At 35.2% G+C, this 27,326-nt stretch overlaps 1 protein-coding gene across 12 annotated transcripts in view; it reads right to left on the bottom strand.

The window, feature by feature from the left end:
• The window catches only part of RP1 (RP1 axonemal microtubule associated), a 204,985-nt gene that overhangs the window by 20,911 nt on the left and 156,748 nt on the right, over positions 1-27,326 (bottom strand). For 10 of the 12 annotated variants that reach the window (XM_085221109.1, XM_085221110.1, XM_085221106.1 and 7 more), the window contains 7 exons: positions 24,608-24,860; positions 19,023-19,261; positions 16,437-16,563; positions 14,704-14,852; positions 3,274-3,481; positions 1,019-1,078; positions 524-702 (listed from right to left, as the gene is read on the bottom strand). In XM_085221109.1, the coding sequence (XP_085077235.1) occupies positions 524-702; positions 1,019-1,078; positions 3,274-3,481; positions 14,704-14,852; positions 16,437-16,563; positions 19,023-19,261; positions 24,608-24,860 (1,215 nt within the window). Of the gene's footprint in view, positions 1-523; positions 703-1,018; positions 1,079-3,273; positions 3,482-9,011; positions 12,555-14,703; positions 14,853-16,436; positions 16,564-19,022; positions 19,262-24,607; positions 24,861-27,326 lie in introns of those variants that run through there. The other 2 variants (XM_085221116.1, XM_085221117.1) reach the window with 2 other exon arrangements.

Raw genomic sequence — 27,326 nt, 5'->3', positions numbered from 1 at the left:
AAAGAGACCAACCCTGCTCTCGCTGTAAGCACCTTTCAGATACTGGAGGAGAGCAATAAGTTCTCCCCTCAGCCTCCTTTTCCCAGACTAAACAGCCCCAGTTCCTTCAGTCACTTTATAGCCCCATTAGCATCAGTCCTGATGCAAAAATTCAATGGGTTCAAACGCAGTAGAACCTGGCTGACTGTGGACACTTACAGAAAAACCATCTTTGTACTCCAGGGGCATTCATTGTAATTATTCTATCAAATTCAAATTACATCATGCAGAGATTTTTACATGTAAATACTTAATGTCATGTAAATTGAGATGCATTATTAACTATGAGTATTTGTTGACAGAAAAAAAAATATATACTTGACCAATGTGAACTTGAAAAAAAAAAAAAATCTGGAATGCAATTCAAAATTCCATATATTTGAATATTTAAATCTGCAATATTTACATTATATACATTATTATCTCTCTGCATGAGGAAACTTAAAGAAAATGCAAATACAGACAAGCCTATGCACTATTTTACATCATATGTTATTTGGTTCTTAGCTTGATGTTCCAGTTTGTTTTCCATGGAAACTGGATTTGACTTGCCGTTGCTTCCATAAAAAACCATAACCAACTTGGATATATTTTCTGACAACTTTTCAAAGTCTTTTTTTGTTTCATCTTGATGTTTTGTTAAGTAAATCCTCCATCTGCCTTCTGAACAATTAAAATAGAGAAAATAAAATGGGAAAATAAAGATTAAAAGGTATTCCTGATTTCATATGTTAATCAAAGAACTTGAAATAAAATTCATAAGATGTATCTTAGTGTACATTATTATATAAGCGTTATTACATAAGCATTTCATTTGTATGCAAATCAGCTTCCTAATATATTGGTATTTCCCACTACTACAAAAGGGCAAATACTGTCACTATCATTAAATATAATGCCATATTGTGATGAAAACATTCTCCCATTATTACTTCAAAACTGATGAATAAGACAGCGGATGCAATCCTGGAAGCTGTACCTGAATTCATTTGCTCTTTTCCTAAAGGATAGATAGAAGTGCTCTTCCGCTCTTGAATTTCTAATTAAAAAAAAAAAGATAGAAGACCAAATTAATAATTTTGTAAAACAGTATCCAAATAATAATAAATGTGTGCATTCATGTCTTGTGAGGCAATTGACTAAGTATTGCATCATTTAGATTAAAGATTTAATAGGAAGTGTACAGTGTGATTTTCTATCTAAGTAACATCTATACATCACCTACTTAATGAAGTGACTCTAGAGTTATCTCTTTACCGTGAAGTGGTTGTAACCTGAAGATTCAAGTGTTTTTCACTTGAAACATTTATACAGTTCATGCTGCAGACAAATCAGAACTAATGGGATATTTGTACTGTCCTTTTCCAGGGTTGATATTCCTCCTGTTGGTTTCAGCGGGTCTTGGTATAGATCAAAACTGCTTGTACGCATTAGATAGAGGCCTGAACCAAAGATGGAAAGTTTTTTTTCAACTAGGTTTGAATTTGCCATTTATTATATATAATTAAATAAAACAAACAAAACAAAACAAAAAAAAACTTGAAAACTTTCTTCTACCAAATCACAGAATTACTGGAGCACAGAGGTTGGAAGGTATGACTGGAGAATATCTAGTCCAACCTCCTGCTAAAGCAGATTCCCTTTTGAGGTTGAGGTTGCACAGTACAGTTCCAGGAGGTTTTTGAATATCTCCAGAGATGAGACTCCACAACCCCTCTGGACAACCTGTTCCATTGCTCTGTCACTCTCACAGTAAAGAAGTTCTTCCTCGTGTTTGTATAGGGCTGGGTTCCAGTTTGTTCCTGTTGCTCCTTGTCTTGTTGCTGGACACGATCAAAGAGAGCCTAGCCTCACTCACTTGGCACTGGGCACTCTCCATTTAGATATTTACAAGCATTGATAAGATCTTCTCTCAGTCTTTTCTGCTCCAGCCTGAACAAACCCTGATCTCCCAGCCTTTCCCCATAAGGGAGATGCTCCAGGCCCCCCAGTCATCTCTATATCCCTCTGCTGGACTGTCTCCAGTAGTTCCATCTTTCTTTAACTGAGGAGCCCAGAACTGGACACAGTACTCCAGATGTGGCCTCACCAGGACAGAATAGAGGGGAAGGATCACCTTCCTTGACCTGCTGGCCGAGGATGCCACAGATCTTCTTGGCCAAGAGGGTAAACTGTTGGCTGTCCACTAGGACACCCAGGTCCATCTCTGCATAGCTCCTTTCCAGCAAGTCAGCCCCTAACCTGTACTGTGCGTGTGGTTATTCCTCCCCAGGTGTAGGACTCTACACTAGCTCTTGTTGAACATCATAAGGTTCTCCTCCACCCAACTCTCCAGCCTATCTCGGTCTTGCTGGATGGCAGCATGGCCTTCTGGTGCTTTGACAACTCTTTCCAGCTTTCTATCATCAGCTTGTTGAGGATCCATGTTATTCTTTCATCCAGGTCATTGAAGAAGATGTCCAATAAGACCAGACTCAAATCAATGTATTCTTGTAGAAATAGTAAAAAAAGTTCAGTTTTTTTGTTGTTTGTTTTAAATTTTGAGTAAAACCATATTATATTATCTTATATAAACTAGATATGTGTTACATATACACAGTGGGAACACAAGGGGTTGTATCTAAACATTAGGAAACTCTTCTTTACTGTTAAGTTGATTGGGCACTAGAACAGATACCCATAGCATAGTGTTGTCTTCCTCCTTGGAGACTTTCAGTGGTTGTCTAGACATGTTCTGGGCAATCTCCTCTGGCTGGTCCCACTTGACAGCAGCCCAAAGTATGTTCTGTTTCTGACAAAAACTACCTTAACACTGTGGCACAGATAATGTAAAACACTCTTTTCTCCATTCTTTATACATAGTTTGCCCTACTATTTACCTCACTTTTATTATGTCTAGCAAGTGGAGGGCGGAAGTATTCGAAGGTGAAAAAAGTTTTTGAAAGTGGTGAAGTAGAAGTGAAACTTGGAGAGGCAGCCTTTTGTAAAAAGAATAGGCCAAATTTATTGCCATTTACTCCACTGTAAATCTGGGTTAACAATGCAGAAATTCTCCTCTGGCAAATAGCGGTTATTAAAAAGTACCAAAAAAAACCCAATGTTTCCTATATAATGACAATGCTCTATTGTGCAATATTTTAAACCATAACTTGTTTGTAGAAGCAAATCACATAGCTGCATTCTGCTGTTTGGAATGAATTTTTTAGCAAAGGATAGTTTGAGGATTGTATTAACCTGTGGCATTCAGAGTTACTGAGGCAGATCTTTTCCCATCACATCTGTCTTTTAGCCATGTTTGGGCCATAAACAATGTTTCTGTCCCAGCAGTTGCTAATTCTTTCACAATAATCTTCTCCAGAAGCCAGTCAGAGCCTTTCCCTTTCTCAACCACTATATCTTGCAGAGTCCCGATATCTACTGCCTCCAACTGAAAAACATCTACCTGGAAAATTCAGAATAAAAAAGACATGACTATTGAAACAGAACCAAACTAAGTCAACAGTATATTTTGAAATACGAAGGTGAGAGAAAAATCAGGATTATTTTCTTCAGTAGTTTAGTAAATACCACTAGAACCAGAGATGACAAGTTTAAAGACGCATTCAAAGCTCCTGCATCAAGCAGGACTCCATTTGTGGCTCTGCAATTTATTGCTACAACACCTCCATCTCCCCAGATGGATCGATCCATTCCTCATGCTCACTTCCAGAGAGATTTTCATTACCAAATTTTACATTTCAAAGTTTACAGCGAAACCATCATAAACACTTCTTATTTTCAGCAAAATATACCTACCTCCTAAGGCACTTTTTTGAGGAATGAAATGCAGGGAATGAGAAGAATTCAGAAATTGCATGTTATTCTCTTTAGAAAGAATGGCAAACACAGTCCCGAATTTGAATTAATATTTTTAAGACTAGTTATAACAAAATTAATTGAACTTAAGTAAAATGCTAGAGAAAGTTAAGAGTTTAAATTAGTTCTAACATTCACTGTAGATTACAAAGTCCACAAAATTTTGTAAATATTGAGAACGCTCAAGTAGGATCCCTAAAGAAAATTGAGAGATGTTATATATTAAATTTTTTCAATGTGATTTTGGCTAATTATGGGTCTAATATCTACTTACTTAGCTGGAAAGAAGAGATTAATTTCTTGGCATAGAAACCTTTCATATGTTTTGCTTTATACATTTATGAAAGACCATTGCATTCCTATAAGGGTTCATAACTTGTAGAATCGAATGTTATTTGCAATGGAATATGTAGTACTATTTAAAGATATAAAGCTTTTTCTCAAGGTGATTGGATGACAGTAATGTTAATTGAATCATGAGAAGTCTTTGCAGCCTAATGCACTTTGAAGTTGCTTAGCCAGGACAAGATGGCAAAAATAATTATTCAAAGGATCTCAGAGAGACAAGAGAGAAAAGCAGACCTCTTGCTTTGCACTATATATCTGTGTTCCCTGGTCAGGTGTTCCAGGTAAAGAACTGATGAAAGATTTGGGGCACCAACAATACCAGCTTGCAAATTAATCACAGCCGCACAGACTGGTAGAAGACTGGTGAGACCTCTGGGTCTATCTGGTCCCATCCCTTACTCACGCAGAGCATGTTGCTCAGAGCCACATTCAAACACCTTGTGAAGATCTCAAAGGAGACTCTACAACCTCTCTGGGCAACCCATGCCAATGGTCTATCACCCTCATAACACAGAATCATAGAATCATAGAATGGCCTGGGTTGAAAAGGACCACAATGATCATATAGTCTCAATCCCCCTGTGTCCCAGTTTGTGCCTATTGCCTCTTCTGACACGGGGCGCCCTGAGAAAAGCCTGGCTCCATATTCTTTGCACTGTTCCTTCAGGTATTTACAGGCATTGTTGAGATCCCTGTGAGCATCCTCGCTTCCATGCCAAACAGTCCCAGGTGTCTTAGCTTCTTCTCACAGGAGAGGCAGTGCAGTATCTTGATCATATTGGTGGCCCCACACTGAACTTTTTCCAGTATGTCTATGTCTGTCTTGTATCTGTGTGGGGGGGGGAGTGGAGGAGGAGAGCCAGGCAGGACTGTACCCAGTTCATGAGGTATAGCCTCATGAATGTTAAATAGAAAGTTCACCACTCTTGGTGATAATTGCTTGTGATAATTTGCCTAATGTTGCCAAGAATGAGACCCACCATGAGATAAAATATTGCACATATTTAAAAAAAGATCCCCAAGCAACAAAATAACTTCAGCCTTTTTCTTCTCTTGATCCATTTTTAGTGAGATACCTTTAACTATTTTCCTCATTTTTCATTTATGTGTGTGTGTGTGTGTGCTTTAATAGTTCCCTAAAAAATAATTGCCAACCTGTTGTTGAATTACTCAGCAGCTTCTTCTAGACTGAAAAACAGTGTTATTCAAAAACAACTACACTGCATCGCCTAACCATCAGGCTGTGTTGTCGTATGAAAGAGGAAAATGAGAACAGCAAGCTGACAATAATCTTAAGAAAAAAAGTGTTAAACACTTGAATTGCTATTCTGCCTTATGATGAGGTCTTCAGCTACTTGGTGAATTTAGATTAGCAAATACATAAGAAGGAAATTAAAGTTTTCAGGATAAGGATGTACTCCAGCAGCAAAGCACATACACTGCAAGGACTGAAATTCTTGGTGGACTGCAGAACTGCAAGAAAAGAACCTCCTCGTTATATTTTTCGTAGTTAAGTAAAAAAAAAGTAAAGTTAAATGTCAAGATCATAATTATATTTTATTACTTATTGGATTTATTTGATGACTGAACAGCACTAATTTGAACTGTTAATTTTCTTTAACTGTGATATAAGCTCAATCACTTCTTTATTCTGTCTTTATCTGTATTGATAAAGACACAGCATTAGGCTCATATAAGCATATAAATGCTTATTAACTGTATTAAAATATACAGAGACGGAACACAAGTGAAAAACACAGACAAACTTGACAAAGAAGCATACAGACTCTTGTCTCAGCTAGTAAAGCATTCTAAGTCCCCACAGTCTGAAAATTTATCTTAAAAAATACTAATTTCTTCTTGAAAACAGTTATGCTTATATTAATACAAAATAATTTAATTGGAAGCAGATAAAGAAGTTCTTGTCAAATTATAATCCTTGTTAAACTAGAATTCTTTTTAAGACAAGAGAGTTCTCCAAAGGATGGCTAATTTAATGACACTACCACCACCACTTCCAAAAAAATCTGCTGTCAATGAACCACTTTTGGAAAGGAGAGAAGCTTACAAATGAAGAAATATACACAGAATATTCTGCAGATTTTTAAACTTGTGCTGTCTCCAAAAGTAGCCTAGTTGGGTCTGATTTGCACTAAGTTTGACAGTTACTAAATTCTATTAAACTAGAAATTTCTTCACACAGCATCAGCTAGAGAATTTGTGCACCATTCTCCCTAGTGTCCATCCAAAAGCAGATAGTAACTCAGGTACAGTACATACTTTGGGTTACTAACCTGGATAATCCACCCACAGATAACAGTTTCTACATATTGTTAAAATTTGAAACATCATTTTTCCTTGGAAAAGATGTATATTTTAGCTGAATAAACATGAAAATTTCAAAGTTTGTTTTGCAATAGGCATACTACCTCAGCATTTTTCAACATACAATGTCAATGTGCCCATTTTAGAGCATATAAAAACTCAGAAATTCATGCTAAAATCTGCAGAAAATTCAGCCATGTCATAAATTAAAAATTGAAAAAAAAAAACAAAACTATTAATTAGACTGGGAATTGTGACAACTGAGGTAAACACATCTCACAGAAAAGTTTACATTTTGTCTTGCTGTGTACATATACAAAATGTAATGAGCTTTATTATAGCTAAGAGCCAAAAAGAAAAAAGAGGAAAAAGCAGCAACTATAATTGTTAGAGATAGATGACTGATTTGCAAAGAGAATTTAGTTGCCAAATCTAATCCACGTTTCACAAGCTACCTGCAAATACAGAGATTTCAATATAATTTTAACTAATTTAATTATTATTAATAATTTAATATATTTCTGGACTCATTTCAGATGATGAACTACTTGCAAATCAGAATACGCAAGCCCAACAGTTTGCATAGCATTGCACTAACAGGTCTTGGATGTCAGAAAATACTTTCTCTCTTACATGATTTACAAATGAGGACTTTTTAAGTCACTGCAGGCTTAATTCTTTTGCAAAAAGAGAGGAGAAAACACAGAAGATAGATAATCCTACAGGATATTAAAGCTTTAAAAACTCACCTTAGGGAAAACAATGTTAATATTTGTTTTAGTTACTACTAGCAAGTTGCATTTGAATGAAGAAATGTCATGTTAAATATTGATAATAATATATATTTTCTAATTCAGATGGTCTTACGTGGAATTTGCTCAGAATAGTCTTAAAATTATTTGTATATGTATAGCCCACTAAGTGTTCTTAACTAACACTTCCTGGAGAAAGATACTCCCCAAGATTGAGAAGTTGAGACAGGCAATGTGAGAGCCTGCATCATACCTAGGAGAGTTCCTCTTGCAAAACCTGAACTGATGCTTTTCATATTTTTCAGGTAGGAAGATAAACATCGAATAAAAACAATCGTGCCAGCAACATTTTCAAACTACTGGAAGTTTAATTGTCGCTAACTTCCTTTCAGATTGTCTCTGATTGTTTCTTTTCACCCCTGGACCTGCGTTCTGAACATTTCCTTGTAATCTATAACCCAGTTTGGCTTTATTTAGCACTTTTCAGTGTCAGTGCTAGCAACACATCGGTCTGTAGCAGTTGCAACAGCTCTTGTAACAGAAGAAACATTTCAACAAACACTATGCAATATTTACCTTTAAAAATGCCAATCATTTTATAGACTCAGTACTGAGAGCCGATGGTTGGTTAATGATAATATTCCCAGCAGAACTGAAAATGGCAAGTCAAGACACACCATATGCTTAATTTCATCAACCTTTATGCACAAGTGATTTGCTGTATTGCTAATGTTACTATCATTTTAACAGCATTTTATTGGAAAAGAAGTTAGTGTCTAGATAAAGAACCATTTCTATTAAGCTTAGAAAACTTAGTGATTTTCTGCCTGATTGTTTTGATCTCCCTTGTTAATCTGGAGAAATTCCACTGAAGTCATAACAGTTTTAGAACTGAGAGGCAAAATAAAAGCCCCAGTAACACTGAACCTGAATCAGAAAGAGCATGAAAAGTGTCTGAAAAATGTCTGAACATTCCTGTAGAAGGAAAAAAATGAGAAAAAAATGTATTTTGCTGATTTTCCCTTTTCAGACTCAGGTTACATGTGCTCTTCCAGTTATGCTAAACAGAACTGCACTAGCCTGTCTCAAATGTTTGCTTATTCCTACCTCCGCTTAAATGGAGATTATCACCAGTTCAGCTTACCACCATAACCACAAAATCAGCTTGTCTCCAGTCAAATTTTATCAAGAAAGCAAGTAGAAAATCCGAAACTATTAATAACATTCATTGTTTAAACTAAAAAAAGTGTTTGAATGCACGCCACTATACCCGCAAACTTTAGAGATGGGAACATTGGGTGAACAGTTGAAATAGCAAACACTGATTGTAGTAAGCTTTGTGAAAAAATAAACAATACATCTGACTGTGACCTCAGCATCTTGCAGTCTGTGTTCTGTACAAATATAAAAAGCCAAATCTGAACTTACTCATAAATTCAAACATTTTTGCAAGCAATTTTTTTCTTTTATGCAAAATTCTCATTTGGAAATTCATTGAAAATCTTTTTGTGAAAAAAATTAAATCTTCAAATTACAATGAATGCATAATCTGAGGTTTCAGATATCCCACAGCTATCATGATTTATCCATTTTCAAAAAGATCAGTTAAAAGTAAATGAAAGAATAGGTATAGTAAAAATAATTAAATAAATAAGTAGATAAAAAATAGAAGGATCGATAAATAGATAAAAATAACCATACAAAAACTGACCTTATTTGTTTATTATATCTGAAACAAAATCTTTGTGAAACAGTATCTGTATGCAGGTAACAGGAATAAGGAAAAATAGTATAATAATCAGCAGATCTAACAATTCAACTAAGTTGTAAAAGGCATTTCATCCAGACTACTGGTAAAATATGCTTAATAAAATGCATCATGACTTAACAGAGAGCAGTGTTATCAGCCACATCTTGATTTGTAAACATACATCATATCACATATAAATATATCTCATATAAATCATATAAATAATATCATATAAATCATATAAATAATATCATATATATATATATATATGTATATATATATATATATATAAAAGACAACACACATAGAGAATTTAAAAGGTTCACTGAGCAAATTCAAATCCTTCAGGATCTGATGCAGCCTGATTTTTGGACTCAGTAACAGTCCAAGTTTGAGATCTGGTTTGACAAGTAAGTAAAAAAGAGTTGATATAATTTTCTTCAGCCTCATGAACCCATTTGATTGTACAATGCTTTGATTAAGACACTGTAACCTAACATTCAGATGACTCAATCTGGTTGGGCTCAAGCTGACTGATAAAGGGAAAACAGAGTGTCTAATTAAGTAAGTCTGCAACTGCAGCTGTATACAGAGAACATTTTCAAGCAGATTTTGAAGTAAGGCAAGTTCATAAGCCTGTGCTCTTTAATGTTTTTATGAGTTTGCTGGAGGAAAACAAGATTTTAGAGATGTAAAAACACCTGCTAATTATGACACTTGAAGAAGGAGGGTGCTAAATTAAAGAGTCCTATGAAAAGATTTGTGGGAGTTAATAAACCACTGGAAAGCCTAAGTGACATAAGTATTTAAATGACTAATCTATTTAAGTTGTCAAAAACAAGCATAGAGCTTTGATTATTGTCCTAAATACTGTCAAAGATGGAAGAAATTTGCTGCAAGAGGACTTTGCAAGCTGAGTTAAAAAATGCAACAAAATCCAGTGCTTAAGAAGTTAAAGATGGACTGATGCAGATACAAAATAGTGTGAATCTATCTAAGAATATCTAACCTCTGAAACAACTTTTCAGCTAGACAAGCTCTTCATCACCAGAAGGTGTTAAATCTGAAAACCTGAACTGGGTATGTTTTTAAACCATTAATTTTCAATAAAGCTAATTTAGTTAGTGCTGCGCATAGGAAAAGTGGCCAAATAAACTGACTGCTGAAAAATGCAGGCTTCCATTCCATTCCAATTCTTCTGAAATTTATGATAAATCAAGTTAATAGTCAGCTACATTTTATTTCAAAATTACCTTTTTCATTAAATATCAGTGAAATAATGTTGCATAGAACTCATTCACATAATTCTGTCTAGCTAAAAACAAATCTATGTAAGCCAATTTGTTAATTTCACTGTTATTTAGGGAAAGCATCAGGCATCATCTGAGGATAATTCACTTAATTTTTAAGACAAGTATCCCCGCCAAAAATAAAGAATGTAACCACCTCCTGGAAGCTCCTGCTTTCCTCCATTTCCAGAAGAAACTCAAATCATCACGTTAGAATAAATGTGCACATTACAGGCAACAAAAAACTGTGATATGTATTTCATTTTTAGAAAAGTAACATTTATTTTTGAGCTCTATGAAGACAGAGAACAGCCCCCCCAAGTAATTAATTACTATTTTATATATATATATAAAATACTTATTTACACATCTCTAACCCAATGCTCTGTGTTACTTAGAATACCCTGAATTGGAAGAGACCCACAGCATCATAGAGTCCAACTCCCAACTTCTCATAGAACCACACAAAATTCAAACTCTGTGTGAGAACACTGCCCAAATCCTCCTTGAACTCCAGCAGCTCGGGGCTGTGCCCACTGCCCTGGGCAGCCTGCTCCATGCCCACTGCCCTCTGGTGCAGACCCTTTCCCTAACCCCCAGCTGTCCTCCCCTGACACAGCTCCATGCCGTTCCCTCGGGCCCTGTCGCTGCCACACAAAGCAGAGCTCAGCGCTGCCCCTCGCTCCCTGTGAGGAGCTGCAGCCGCCATGAGCAGCCGCCATGAGCAGGCTTCTGTACTCTGGGCTGAACAAATCGATGGACTTCAGCTGCTCTTCATCCATCTTGCCCTCTAAGACCTTCAACATCTTTGTAGCCCTGCTTTGAACACTCTCTAATACTTTTATGTCCTTACGTTGCGGTGCCCGAACCTGCAGCCAGTGCACAAGAGGAGGCCACATAGCACAGAGCAGACAATCCCTTCCTTCATCCAGCTGGCAGTGATGGGCCTCCAGAGCATGGTTTATGCTTTTCTCCTCACTATTTCTGAAAATCTCCACCAGTCTTTCCTTTAGCTTGATGGTATTCTGTATTTTCCTAGTTTCTATCTCAATAATACTTCTGCTCTATGAGCAGATTGTTTTACTGTTCACCTCTGTACTACAATATGTTGGCCAGAAGCCTGTCACTATGATTAATACATTTGGGCCAATGGCATTTTGCAATTATTTAATCATCATGTCAGGTATGTTTTTTTATAAGAGAATGGTTTATCTGCATTTATACAATAGTGGTATTCTTGACACAGTGTGGACACTTCAGACCAATTTCAACTTCTTCTTAGTGGCCACAGTATTCTGTCCCCCATTCATGACCTTTTTCAGTGTATTCTTTTACACAGATTTTTTTCCTGAAGTCTTTTTTATAAATTGCCAATATTTAATCTGTGAGTATGGAAATGGAACACCAACAGTCACCTCTCTCTGACAATTTTTGTATGTGCTGCAGTTACCATGGTACCAACCTGAGCAGTTGATGTCTAAATATAGGGCAGAATAAAGGATATATCTCTTCAACAACTAAAAGAATGAAGTAAAAACTCATAGAGATTTTACAGTTTCAGTAACACAGAATATGTAATACTGGCCACTTCCCTTACACAGATATTAAAATACTTAAACATCAGTCATTACATATTCAACGTAGTTTACTGTTTTGATGGAACTGAACTGAAAAAAACCCCACATTCTGAGAGAGGGAATATATGGATAACTCAAAGCCATAGGATAGTACATACAGCAAGTTTAACAAAGACCACCTAAAAGAAGTGTGAAGAATTTCATTAGCTGCAAAACACTGGGTAGCAGAAGCAGTGGGGAAATACAGTAAGACTGAGATGATTTCACAGTGGGACTTGATTTTTACAAAACGCCTGCACTGAGAATACTTGGTTCAGGAAAGTGTTTGTAGCCAGTAACATTTATCAGAATTGAACTGACTCATGATGTATGAATAAATAGTGTTAGGAATTCATGAAACCTGAACTGCATGAAGAAACGTGCCAAGATTGCTTTGCCTGTCCTTGTAGTTTTTTTGGAGAACATCAAAAAAGGCATCAATGTTACAGCAATTTGAAAGAATACAGCTCTCAAAGCATTTGTCCTCACTGGAGCATTTGCCTGAGTAGATCACTGGAAGCTCAGCCATCTTGGTGATGGAGTTAGTCTCTCAGACCTGGGGTGAACCACAGGGAGTTTCCTGGTGAATGAAAAATTTCAAGCACAGTACTTAATCTAACAGTTCTCCAGTGTTTTTACAGATGTGTGCATTTTGTTAAGATACAAAGCAACTTTTCAGATATAGAAAGCAAATAGAGCCTTTTACTGTCTTGTAACTCAGCTCATGTAAATAAAAGACCTGCTAAATGAGATAAGTATATCTTCAATTCTCTGCAAAGTCCTCTCCATATTTAAATGTTTCTTTGCATTTCTGCATTGTTAAGCTGTTGTTTGTAGAAGCGCTGACATTCTATGAGACTAACACCATATTTTGATGTGATTTCTAACAGAAACACTGTTCCAGTTCACTAGCTGTTACTGTATAGTCAGGGGAAAAATTATTGCAAAGAAAAGCACATTTTAAAATGTCAGAACAACTGTTAAGATTCAGAATGCAAATTCCATGTCTGTTATATGCCAAAATCCCCCAAACCACCAAGTCCAGATTCTCTGACTGCAGGGGTGCTCAGCACAATATGTGATTGGGCTGGTACAGAAAGAGACATTCTACACTTGAGAGTCTTTTTGGAGATTACTTATAACGGGAAGAAAACATTGGGAAATTTCCAAGAACTGCCATGAACAAAATGTTGCTGCAAAGGCAGGAGTCTTGCTTGCAGAAACAATTTATTCTTTCTCAATTAGACAAATACCTTTAGATTTAGAATTCTGTTTTCTCTATTAAATATCTACAAGCAATTTCTTTTCAGTCCATAAAATATTACTGTGTTAATATCTACTTATAAATAAAATACCATGTTGCATTTACATACTGCTCATATGAAATGTCAAATAAGGAAAGAAGAGTATTGGCTATATGCCAATTCAGCTTCTTAATCTGTAAAAGAAAAATTTTATGTCATTCAAAAGTATAAGCAAATACTGCAAGAGTACCTTTCAGGTTCTCTTTGTAGTTAATTTCTGGGTAGGATTTCTACATAAGCATTTCTGGTCCTCTTCTTTAAAAATTTCACTGCTCACTTGTGGAGTTAAGATTTAAGGAGAAATCCAATAAAACTTGCATTAAACTAAGTACTTGAGGAGAGCAAAAAGGATTGCAGCTCTAAAATCCAATGACTCAGATAAAGCTTTTCAATAAACCATAATCGGAATTTCAAAATTAGGGAAGATAAATGTGCCTTTTAAATACTGAGCACCCTCATCCACAGATATTTAATCTCTTACAAATAAAGATTTAAACTCTGTCACCTGCATTTCTACAGAAAGGTTAATAGGTAAGCTCTCTCTAATTTCTGTTTGTGCTGACAGTGCTACAGGGAAATGCATCTCCAACAGCTATTCTTGTCTTTGGTCTGTATCTATGAGCTGTACAGTGAAAACATGACTCTTTTTACGGCCTAAGTAACCTATGGAGGGCAGTAGTTAACCATCTGCAGAAGGAGCAAGAGCCAGACTAAGAGGTAAGCTGGCAGTGAACAAGCTTTTCCATAGGTCCTTCACGGAAAGGAGCCTCAACATGAAGACAGGCAAGGGAAGAAAAGAGTTATCAAAGAAAACATTCCTTGTTTACTTTGGTTTAAACTCCAGTGACAACCCACCCCTGCATGCACAGCACAGAATGCACTTCTACTTTACCTGGCAAAAACACACAGAAGTGAGACCAAGACACTGTAAAAGAAAAGATTTTTCAACATGCTGGCTATAGGTATTCTTGGGCAAGGATTGTATAGACAGGTCTGGGGTGTTTCAAGCAACTGCTAGCATTGCCAGCTTGTCTCCTTTCAGCTGCACCAAGGAACGTGGTTTAGCAGAGGTGTTGGAGTAGATGACCTCCAGAGGTCCCTTCCAACCCCTACGATTCTGTGATTCTGTGAAATGTAGTTTCTTTCACTTTACTGTCAAAAAAATAGTCAGTAAAAAACACTGGCATGTAACCAAAGACATTCAATTTGCAAAATTGAACTTAAAATCACTTGACTGCTTTTCAGCATTGTTAGTATCAGTTAAGTAAGTATCAGTGACTTCTTTTGAAGACAGATATAATCACAGACACAATCTTAGAGTATTGCAACCTGCTCTTTGTAGATTCTATCCTACCCCCATCAAGTCCATGTAAATCAGACTGGACTATAAAAGTACAAAATATCATAGAGAAATGGTAAACATACCTTTCCTTCAGTGAAGTTGTCATCTCCCTTTCTGATTAATTTTCGTTTACCAGTATCTCCCAAAATGCCTTGCAGCATGACATACACATCTGCATCAGTTCCTGACCCAGGGGATGCTCCCGTGGTGATATAGAGAACATAGCTTTTCACTATTTGGAAAAAGAGATCAAAGGTTTAACAAAATGTAATCAGTTTTTAAAATATGCTATTTAATAAATTGCTATTTTATCCCTAATTTCTCGTCCTATTCAAAGTGATCAAGAGGTCAAACAGTATTACAATGTTTGAAAAATAACGAAGAATTGTAATAAAAAAATTATTTACTACTTTAATAACAAGTAAAAAGTTTCTGAGAGAAAGAAAAAATAAACACATCTGACTTTTTTTTTTAAAGTAACAATGTAAATAATATAAATATTATTAAATATTAAATAATATAAATAAATAATACTCTACCACATGCTTATATGTATTGATAAATAATACTCCTTCATGTAACAGTTCCTAGGCTGCAGACAACAATAAATTACTGAAAAGCACATCTCTTCTCCAAGTCTCACTGAATTCAAATGAAGCTGAACTCCATCAGAAGGATGACAACTTTTGCATTCTCTGTGGATCATAGTCCAGCTCATAGTTGGCTGTTCTACTACAGTACCAGTTGCACTTATTGACCCCAGCAGACATTTTCAAGAAATACTATATGTTCTCTGATATATCTAACAACTGGTCAGTTGGGCATTTCTTGGCTGACCATGTTAATTTCTTGGTTGTACACTCAGAGAAACGCATAGCACACTGGTGATTTGGCCCCCAAAATAGAAAGAACATGACCAAAACTTCTGAATGAAAAAGAGAAAAAAGGGAAAAGTAAGAAAACAGCAACTTTCCTAATTTTTAATACTTATGAGAAAGAAAAGCAGTATCTGTGAAGGCTTACATATTCGTTACACATTTTCAGAAAAAAAGAAAAAAAAAGTGCAAATATTTAAAAGGCAAAGTGCCTATCCAGGGAATACTCCAGTAGGACTCTTCTCAAATTCAAATTCAAGGAGCTTCTGTTTAAGTGCTTTTCTTCAGACTAGCTTTAAAAAAACAGGAGGGAAAGAAAAAAAAAAAGAAAAAAGGCAAGGAATACACTGCTTGGGATACCGATCTAATCCATTTACCTCATGGGAAATGCATAGAGGTGATTGCAATATTCTCATGGTAGAATATCCATTCAGAACAAGAGCTTATGCATTCTTCACTAACTTTGGCATCAAATCCCCACAGAAACACAGAACTAATGAAAGCAATCTGGTCTTGAGATAATCAAGGCATAATGCACATAAAGGAATTTCACAATGTATAAATAGAAGGTCACAGAAGACTGCGTGATCAACTTCTGCTGTAAGGGGCAATGACTTCCTTATCTGACATTACAGTATAAGAGTTATTTTCTCTGGATTTCCTGTACTTTCTTTGAGAGAACACGAGATAACATTACTGAGAAAAAGCAGACCCCCGTGCACTGTTCAAAACATTTAAAGTTTTTAATGCTGCATACTTTCTCTTTTACATGTCCAAACTGATCTCAGTCTTGGAATGCAAAAAGCACATCTAACTATGGGAACTCAGATTCTTCTTAAAAAGTGAATACAAATTATCTGCTAAATCCTTTGGCCTGCATTGAAAATCTTAGCCACCATAACTGGCCATATCTTTCCCAGTGTTTCTGATTTGTAACAAACCTGGTGCAAAAGGAGAATTGACTATGAGAACTGGAAGCTCAGCCACTCTTTCCCCTTTGTCATCTGCGAAGTTGCGGCAAAATGGAAATTCCAGAAGATTTTTACTTACTCTGTGTTGAAGCTTTACCTTAACAAAAAAGAAGAAGAAATCAATTCAATATTTCTCTTGCTCTAGAGCAAACTGTAGCAACACATACTACTGTAAAGTATGGAGAACAAACATGCAGTCTCAATTCTAAAGAAGAGGAAATAAATTTTCTAATTTTTTTTTTTTTTCCCCCAAGCAACCTTTTAAAAGAGAAGAAAAAGATTTTTCCCAATTAAAAATAATTAAGACTTTGTCAGCATTCTTGCTGTAGAGTTTGTGGTACTACAGGAAAAACAAAATGATTTGGATTAGTTCAAAAAGCTTCCTTTATGTATCCATTCACACAGCACATGGAAGAAAATAAGTATTGTTATGCCCATTTCAGTTTGTGATAAATGTCAATAAGTTCTAACATGTTTTTATGGCAGAATGTTTTCTCATTCTGAGCAATTGGAGAAAGAAAATGTGTTTCTGGGAAAAGCTGAAAAAATGAAATCAAGCACTTTTATGGCCTGCATATGTCTGTATATATGCATCATATGAAATATATATTACTGAATATTCTGAATGTCTGTGAAATATGTGCAAGTGTATATAAAGAAATCAGAGGGTGATACTGAGCTAGGCTATTACAAGCAAAGAGATTTTAATAATGAGGCTTCTTGTGCTATTACACTATGAGTGACACAAACAGATAAAAGTTCATTATTCTAAACTATTTAAAGATAGAACCAAGAAAATATCTGTAAATATGTCTCAGATAGTAACCTGATTTTGAACAGAACACAGAAAATTCACTCATTGATGTTTTTTTTTGAATGAAATGTAAAATATAACTATATTCCTTTTATATTAACATTTATATTCCTGAGCAGTTTCTCAAAAATCAAGTTTCCTTTACTGTGCTTTATTTCTTCAAGAGTTGAAAGGCAAGAATAAAGATGCATTTCTTCAGAAGCAAAGGATATCTTTTTGTTTATTATTTATTTATTTATTTCCCAGACATTATTTTATAATGATTTTATCTTCCTCCAAAAATTCAAGGGAATTACTTTGCAGATATGGTTCTAATTTGAATGCTGATTCTAAATATGGAATTCAATCATCTGAAGCACCTGCTTGTGATAGAAGGTGGAAATCTCAGCCTCTCTGTGAGAAAAGACTTGTATAATCAAAATAAAATGGCATAGAAATGACCATCCTGCAGTGTAAATCTAACTGACAGTGCAAATAGATTGATAACTTGTCTTTAATACTAATTATTATTTGCAATCTCTTATAGGTGGTACCTAGTGATTTCATACAAGGATTGAACCTGTTCTGCAAAGGAATCCATGGAAAAACAGGAAATGCCTTCCTAAAACTCCTGTAAGCTTATATTTTCTTTCTCTTTCTTGTCCTATCTGATAAAAATTCAGCTATTTTCTTTTTCTGTATAAATTATGTTGATATTTTTTTCTAACTCTTCTTTGAGCCCTTGTTATGAACTAATGAAGTAAAGGAAATTAATAGATATCATTACAACTGCAAAATTTCTGTTCTGATTTTTTTTTTCAGTGATCCACCATCTCCAAGAAGTAGTTTTAATTTTATAGATGTATTTGTTAGATAATTATTTCATCTGGCTATGAATATGAAATTAACTACCTGACTACTGGTTAAATGTCAGGGGGATCAGTTCTCTATTTAATAGCATGTAATCAAGATTAAAATCTCTTTTTTTCTCCATTTTTGAATGAGAACAAAATGCAAGTATTAATGGGATAAAGTGTGGCTGCAGTTTGAAGGATGACTTCTTCCCTTAAACTTGTATCTAGTTTCCCAGTTTAAGAGGATAAAGATACTTCTTGCATAGGAAAATGCCACAGTAATTTTAGTATGATGTCAGATTTTAGCTTCAGCATCCTAGACATCAGAAGAAAGATTGTCACTTTTTGCTATTCACTTCTCTTTTTCTACATGTCAACATAAATGGCAGATGTTTTCATCAAAAGGCATTTCTGGTGTCTCGCTTAATTGTTTGCTTTGGATCACTGGGTTCACAACATGTAACACTCAGTTTGGAATTACGTAAACACTACAATGCATGCCAGTGGCTCCAGTTCAAAAGTGAGACTGCAAGATGTGGTAATGGCAAATCTGTATATGTATCATCCAGAAATCCTCTTAAGTTTACAAGCTTTTTGTTATCCAAAGTTTTTCTAATAAATATTTTGAACATTCTGTGAATTTATCACTCTACAAGAATTAAATGTTACCAGATCTACTTATTCTTTTGATTAAAAAAAAAAAAAAAGTAAGTTCAAAAGGAACTGGAAACTGGAATAAGTACTAACCACAGGATAAAAAAAAAATAAAAAATAAAAAATCCTACAACAAATATCTGAACTACTACTGGCCCTGCCTGTGGCAGAGTTTTGGAACTTTATGATCCTTGAGGTCCCTTCCAACTGAAGCCACTCTGTGATTCTATTTTTGCTTTAGTTTTTACTTTTTACCTCATGGCAATGCCAAGACTGTCCTTCTCCAGCTTCTTCAATTTCTAGGCGAACTTTAAATATAGTAGTGAATTTCTTATTTAATTCAATTGAAGTCTCATAAACTTGCTTTTTTTTAAGGGATCCTTTTGGGAGTATGATTGAAGTACAGACACCTTTTCCGCCACAAACAGTTAGAGACATTTTAGGATTTGTGGAACTAGAAATATCACTAGTTGTGACGAAGACATCCCAAGTCCCTGTTGAAGAAAAACATTAAAAAATAATTAATAGGTTTGCTGAATATCAAAAATATTACATCAATTTGTAACAGGCTGCTTGTGAATGACTAGCAAATCATTCTCATCTTTGCACTGAGCTAGTGGTGAAACATAACAGATTCAGTTATTATCATCGATATATTGTACATACCAAGAAACAAATCAGCCTTTCTACAGTGATAGTTGATTCTTTAGAGGTGGAACAATCCAGCAGAACTAGGCAAATAAAGCTGCCAGCTTCCTATTAGAGACTGAAGAGCTTTGCCAGTTCATTGACATTTTTCAGCCTGTAATTGTTTCCTCTGATAATTTTAATCTTTTTCTCACTAACTGCCACTCAAAAGCAGCATATTTACTACTACATAGTACTGGATATCAGGTTTGCCTTTGATCCAGGATAGTAACTGTTTGCATTCAAACTTTGAGGAGCTACTTAAACTAGATTATTAAAATTTGCTACATATAAACAAGATGCTGATAAGATAAACTGGTTCAGAGCTTGAAATTTGATATTAAAGTTATCATGACAACAAAGCATAAAACCTTATAGATTTACTTTTTAAAGAAGTGATGTTTGCTTAGACTAAAAATAGTCCCATGTAACAGTATAGGGCTTTGCCATCTTTAGGTACACAGAAAACACTCAAACCTAGTAATTTTACATTAGGAAAAATATTGAAAAATTATCTTAACAGAAACAAAAAATATTTAAGATTAGAAGGAATCTCTGAAGTTCATCTGGTAGAACCTCTGCTCAAGCAGGGACACTCAGAGCAGGGTGCCTGGCCCGTGTCTAGGCACCTTGTGAAGATCACCAACAAGGTGATTCCACAGCCTCTCTGGGCGACCTGTGCCTATACAGAAAAGAAGTGCTTCCTGATGCTCAGGGGGAAACTCTTGTGTTTCAGTTTGTGCCCATTTCTTCTTCTACTGACACAGGGCATCACTGAGAACAGAATGGTTCCATCATCTTTGCACTCTCTTTGAGGTATTTATATACCTTGATAAGATTCCCCCAAGCACCTCTTCTCCAGGTTAAACAACTCCAACTCTCCCAGTTTATCTTCATAGAAGGAGAGCTCCATTCCCTTGATCATCTTGATGGCCCTATGTTGGACTTTTTCCAGTATCTCAGAATCTCTCTTGTACTCCAGGGTAGAGCAGAACTGGACCCAGTACTCCAGGTGCAGCCTCACCGACACTAAGTCGACAGGAAGAATCACCTCTCTTGACCTACCTGCTATTCTTTGTCTAATGCAGCCAAGAATATTGTTAGCCTTCTAAGCAGAAAGGGCACATCACTAACTCATATTCAACAGTTTCTGTTCATTGTCTCTTGTCTTGTCAGTGGATATTATTGAAAAGAAAATAATAACTCATGTTCAAACTAAAAGTCAGGTTTGAAGCATTTAGTATTTTAAATATTCCATATGAATTAACTGCACGTGGTGGTGCATAAATACCGCAGGCTGATAGCAGGTAGACTCATGAACATCAGGATCAGATACTTACACTCTAAAAAAATCACTCTAGCTTTAAAATGCTCTTAATGTTAATAGCTTATATGGAAAAATCAGTGTTATCAAAAACATGTTTTACATTTTTAAAGAAATCCCGACTTCTGCAGAAGGGCTTTGGTCACCTGGGCTGGTGTAGAATTCACCGTGATCTGTTTATGCAAAGTGAGCCAAAGTACGGATTTTAATATTTACAAATGTTTATAAATATTTTATAAACTGGGGATATTTTATTTTGAGCAATGGAAACCGTGATTTTCATTGTCCTATAAAGTCTTGCTTTCTAACCAGAGACGGCAAAACATTATCTCTCCTAGTACAAATTAATTTAAATAAAACTGTTAATTTACAGCAGATGAGAATCTATGCCATGAATTCAAGACACTGTGAAGTTAGAAAAACAGCACTCATCTAAAATAACTTCAGAAATTATGATTTTAATGTTAATCTTAAAAAGCTACCAGCTTCAGGTTTGTGAACATTAAATACAAATGGAAACAGGAACATATATGAAAAAAAATGAAAGTGAAATGAAAATTTACAATATCACCTGTGACATAACTTGCAGTCTTGGAGCCCTGAAAATTTTTAGCCCTGGAGCACTGAAATATTAAGACTTTAAGCGATCATTATATAGCTGCCTATGAACAATGAGCAGAACGCCTATCTCTATTGGATCATACACCTTACTCTGCTATTACAACTCTATTGTAAAATTTATCTCCCCGATAAATTTGTCAACAGCTTCATTAAGCTTTTTTTATTCTCAGTAGTTAAATCTAAAAGAGAACTAAGCTAAAACATCTCTTCTCCAAAAGAGTGATCAGGCACTGGAACGGGCTCCTCAGGGAGGTGGTGCAGTCACTATCTCTGGAGGTGTTCAATAAATGTTTTGATGTTGTACTAAGGGATGTGGTTTAGCCGGGAAATACAGGTGCTAGGTGGATTCTTGGACTGGATGATCTTGTACGTCTTTTCCAACCTTAGTGATTCTATGATTCTATGATTTATTTTTACGATAACTTTATCCCTTAGTTTAAATAACTCTTTTTCCCATCTTGATACGAAAGCCCTTATTAATATGATAGATCACAACTTCGTCCATTTTCAACCTTAAATTTGCTAGTCTGAATACATCAAGTTTTTTTTCAGTACCCTGTCACAACAAAGCCTTGCCATATCCCTAGACATCTTTACATCTGTTCAATTTTTTCTGGAGATAGGTGGGCATAACTGTACATGGCATTCCAAGAAGAAACATCACTGCTCCATTGTACAGTGGCATTAATTCTTCCTTGCCTTTATTGATGCTCCCATACATTATAAGGTTACAATGACTACACTCAGAGCCATGTCATATTGTTTTCTCAAAATTATTCTGTGATCATATAATGAAGCCAGGTATTTCCCCTATTGATGTTCCATTGAAGTACTCTTATAGCAAAAATAATTACAAGATGTACCAATCTGATACAGTTTTCGCACTCTTAGCTATTAAACACTTCATAATTTCCCAATAAAATTAATGGAAATTAGGAATCTGTACCGGAATTAAGAGCTTAAATACTTAGTTGGATTTGAACCTAATTGTGCTCAAGATCTGTGTTATTTCATTCCATTGCTTTCCTCCAGTCCTCAAAGTTTACCCTTCAGCCTCTTCATCCTCCTGTCAACACTAACAGCTTTATAGTATGAACAGGTATTATTAGCATATTTACTCTCCCTTATCCAGCTCTTTACAATTATTTCTTTTACTACTTCTTTCCACTTTCTAATTTCTAATTACCTAATAATTTCTCACAAAGCAAATACAATTCAGTACTGACATTTACACAGATTAAATGTCATTATATTTCTCTTATTGGGGAAGATTTCTTAAAAGTATCAACTTTGTCTTACAATTTATCATTTGTTAACTCATTTCTTTTATTTCCTATTTGCCTCTGCTATCCTAACTACTTATTGTTTTTCAGATGGAGATATTACCTTTGTTATTTACAAGTTGTACTGCTCACTGCCATAGAATTATTTTATAACCTCCTACTTCTGCCTCTTCTTTTTCCTTTTCTTTCAGTATTTCAGACTGCTTATGTTGTCATTGACTGCATGAAACTCAAACTATATTTGCATTTCACATTTGGTGATTTGCAATAATTTCATTCCCACTAGTAATTTTTGATTTTGCTTCCCTTCCGCACACTATGGGTTATTAATGAAAACAGACATAAAATATTCAATTTGTTTAGGGATTCTACCTACATCATTTTTAGTTCCACTTTATTGTTCCTGCATACTCATCTATCTTTCCTTTTTTTTTTTTTTTTTTAAAGTAAATGGTTGAAGAACCCTTACTATTTGTTTTAAGTCCTTTATAAAATCTGTCTCAGTATGACATTTAGTTAAGTTCTGTTGTAGCCATATACTTTCTGACCCCTAAGGCATAGTGCTCTTTGCTGATCAGCCTTATTTCTAAATTCCTTGAAGGCTCTCTGCTTATCTGTAATATTCTTCCTAGAAGTATTATACACACTGACCAGAACTGATGTTGAATAGATTCACAGTTGTATGTAAATAATGATAGACTAAAAAATATTAGTCAATCTAAACTCAAATTTTTGAAGACTGGCTGTATGAGAAGCATAGGATGGTGGAAGCTTTTTACATACCTACATTCAGACACTAGAAAAGGGTGCAAGATTTCTCAACCTTTTAAATTGTCAGTGAAGAGAGAGCTGACAGACCCTAATCAGTCCTGGGCTTCTGCTCTAAATAATCCTTAGGAGAAGCCTGCTTCACTCTGTGGATTATGTAGGGCAGCTATGGAATTCTTGCAGTATTGTAGTAGAGTAATTTCTTATTTTGAAATAGATATTACTGTAGCTGTTCATCTAGCTCAACTTTTCACATTATTCTGTCCTTTTGTCTCAGTAATAGTATTTTTGTATTTCCTAAAATGATATAAAATATCTGTTACTGCACAAGGTACAGGCAGCTCAATATAAAAATATATAATACAGCCATGTCTGCAACAATATAGAACTCTAAACATAAAATGGAATAACCATGAATATAGAAATCAATAATGGTCAATCTACAAAATTATTGATATAGAATACAAATTCACATGTTCAAATTAGTTAAACTTTACATAATTTGGTCTAGCACTTCTGAGTCAAACTGCATAAATGGACCAAACCAACATTTAACACCTCCTCAAAAAATGACAAGATGTGTCAGAGAGCCAAGAAATCCAGTCCTGTGGCAAAATGTAAAACACTTATCAGGTTTTTGGTGTTTACATTATTTCTGAATTTCAATCCTTTTTTCATTAAATTGAAAAGGATATTGGGTCCAGGTCAACTAACTTTGCAAAAACTCGTGCCACTTAAGTAAAAACGAAAACTGCAAAAAAAAGCAAAAGCTTTTTGCAAACATATGAACACACAGGAAAATCTCATTCTGCTATGTGAGTTTCTGTATCTCTTCCTGAGATTTCACCACTGTTGTAGGAGCCTTCTGCTCTGCTCTGATTGCCATATGGAACAACCTACCTCTTTCTGCTTCAGCTTTTTTCAAGCCTCAACTAAACACTTCATTGCTCCCATTCACTTCATCTCTCCCTTCTGCTAATTATAATTCTACCTACCAGGTCTGGGAAGTGTTTGGAGAGAGAGTTTGAGAGATACAACTTATATTTAAGCTATGTTATTTTTCTATTTTGGTTTTAGTCTGTAAAATAACCTGAAAAATAATATGAATTATCATTAAAACAAAAACCAGAAGGAAATTTGATGATTTTGAGTCTTACCGTGAATCTTTTCTGTCAGCATTTCATTCCTGACTTTTCCGAGTAGTCTCAACATTCGTTCCATCTGTGCATCACCAACTCCACTGTCTAACCATTGCTGGCAGAGAAATATATATTGGCTATCATTCTTGCCTGATTCATGGATGACAATTCGGTCCAAGTACCATCCAGCTCCATAACCGACATTACTGTGCTCAACAAGCACTTTGCTTAATTGTCCAAGGTCTACTGCTCTCACCTCGGAAATACTGACCTGAAAAGGTAAAGATAAAATGAACTGTATTAAACTGATTAAACCACATATTTCATCTTTTATATATAAGAGCATGTTTGGAACGACATACTCTTTTCAATACTGAAATATGTTTTGATTTCTGACGGAAAAGTATTCTGATATTTTGATATTTATATTTGGAGACCTAAAGAAAATATGTGGATCCTTGAATGTATGCATTATTTCCTTTTTCATGATTACTGCATCCCAGGCTATATTAGGAAAAGTATCCCACTAGTACACTCATTGGAAAGAAATCTCAGATCTTCCGTAAGATCTCACAGAACTTCAACCTGTTCCTTGTAACTGAATCAAAGGGAGTCCTTGGAACTTCAGGATTGGTCTTGTAAATTGAACTTGGTTTAAACAAGGGATTTTATTAAACACAAAATGTCAAATTACTTTATATTCTAAGTTATTCCATTTGAAAAAATGCTGTACTATTCAAGTCTGAACTGAAATACTGACAGCGTTGATGACTATGCAAACAAAAGGATGATACTGCCATTAGAAACTATAAGCAAGGCTGTGCACGCATACAAGCAAGAATTTATGTGCTCTTTGGATGTAAATAGACATCTGTTTAAATATTGCTACAGCTAGTAGCAAACAAAAGCTAAATGGCAACTGCACTAGTGCATTTTGGGATGAATAAATTATATGAGTGAGAGAATGAATGTGTTCTGTGCAAGAAATAATACAAGTGGGTGGGTAGATACATGGGTATGAGTGTGGGTGACATTAAAAAAAATGCAGATGGATAGTAGAAACAGATGCTGTAATTTTTATTTGTTGCCAACCAATTTGCCACCAGGCAGGAAAAAGCACGACAACCAGAAAGCAACAAGAAAGAGATGATTTTTAAAAATTATCGTGTCATCTGATCCATTCCCTTGGCAGTGTGGAACTACTTTCTACAGTGTGCTCAGAAAAAGAAAACATCAGTTATTCTTCATATCACAGCCTTAGAGCTTCTATCATTACCTCGTTATATCCTTGAATGCATATACAGCCCAAAATAAGATATAGCTGTGAGAAACATCTTGTAAATAACTTTTTGGTAACACTCATTGCTTTTTAATTTTATTCTTTATAATTCCAAGCCAAATATAATTTTTGTGTCAGTCTACATGACCCTTGACTCAGAGGAAATAGCCTGTATTGCTAATATCCATGTTCTCTCACAGCTAACTCTGTCTGAAAAAGGAACATATAATTAGTCTCATTGTTTGTGATAATAATTAACAGTCATTGTCTAATTGTGGTCATAATCACTCATTGTTATCAGTGAATTTTTGTAATAATACATTAAATTGCCTACTCCTTCAGTATTAGCAAGAATTTACTTTTGGTTGATGCCATTATATTTCTTTTTCTTTTTTCTACTCAGTATAAAGGCATTGGAACTGTATTAAACACACTACTGAGAATGTAATTAATGAATGCCAACAGGATTTTATTTAAATTGACTTATTTTAGATGGAGAGTTAGCTAGGCAAAATTACAATGCCCACTTATTTAACCCATTAAACGGGTGAAAAAGTTAAGACATGATTACTTGAATGAATACAAACTAGTTGTCCTTTCCACAGTCATATATTTACTTATACTTTGTGATATTTTTCTGTCTTACTAGTTTTTCATTATATTCCAGTCTTTATCAGTCAAGAGAAACTCTTTCTCTTATATCTCAATTTTCCTTAACTTTGTCTTCTTTGCCTGTCCACTCAATATTTTTCAGGGATATTGTCTGTAAGTACAGTTTGCTCTTAACATCTCTTCCTTCCACCTCTTAGATACTGCCACTAAATCCTCATTCCAACATTTTTATTAACGTACTTCCTATAAAAAGAACATAATATTGCTAGTAGTATGTCAGATCACAGAGGCATCTAGTACTGTTACTAACAGTTGCCAGTAATATTTTCCTAGGGAAGAGCTGAGAAAGAGGGCAGATATAGAGCGAGGATTCTTAAATATAAACTCTCTCAGGCTTTACCACTTTGTGGTTCAGAGATTTCCTGAGCCAGATGTTGTGCGTTTGCACTTAACAATTGTTTTCCATTAAAATCATAGAATCATAGGGGTTGAAAGGGACCTCTGGAGATCATCTAATTCAACCTTCCTGTTAAAGGTTGCCTACAGTACGTTGTACAGGAAAACATCCACACAGATTTAGAATATTTCCAGAGGAGACTCCTCAACCTCCCTGGGCAGCCTGTTCCAGTGCTCTGTCATTCTCATAGTAAACTTTTTCCTATGTTCATATGTGCAGTATCTCTTTGCATCAACATGCATTTTAGCATCTGCAACATCTTGTGGCAGAAATTAAGACAGAATAATGATATACTGTGTAAAAATCCACCTCTTTTTGTTTTGAACTTGTTATCTGCAGTTTTCATTTAATGTTCTTGAGCTCTCATATTTCATGAGAAAGTAGGATTA

Source organism: Meleagris gallopavo, chromosome 3 (genome assembly GCF_905368555.1).
Source record: "Meleagris gallopavo chromosome 3, MGAL_WU_HG_1.1, whole genome shotgun sequence".
In the NCBI taxonomy this organism is placed as follows: Eukaryota; Metazoa; Chordata; class Aves; order Galliformes; family Phasianidae; genus Meleagris; species Meleagris gallopavo.
This window is presented reverse-complemented; position numbering and strand designations above follow the sequence as displayed.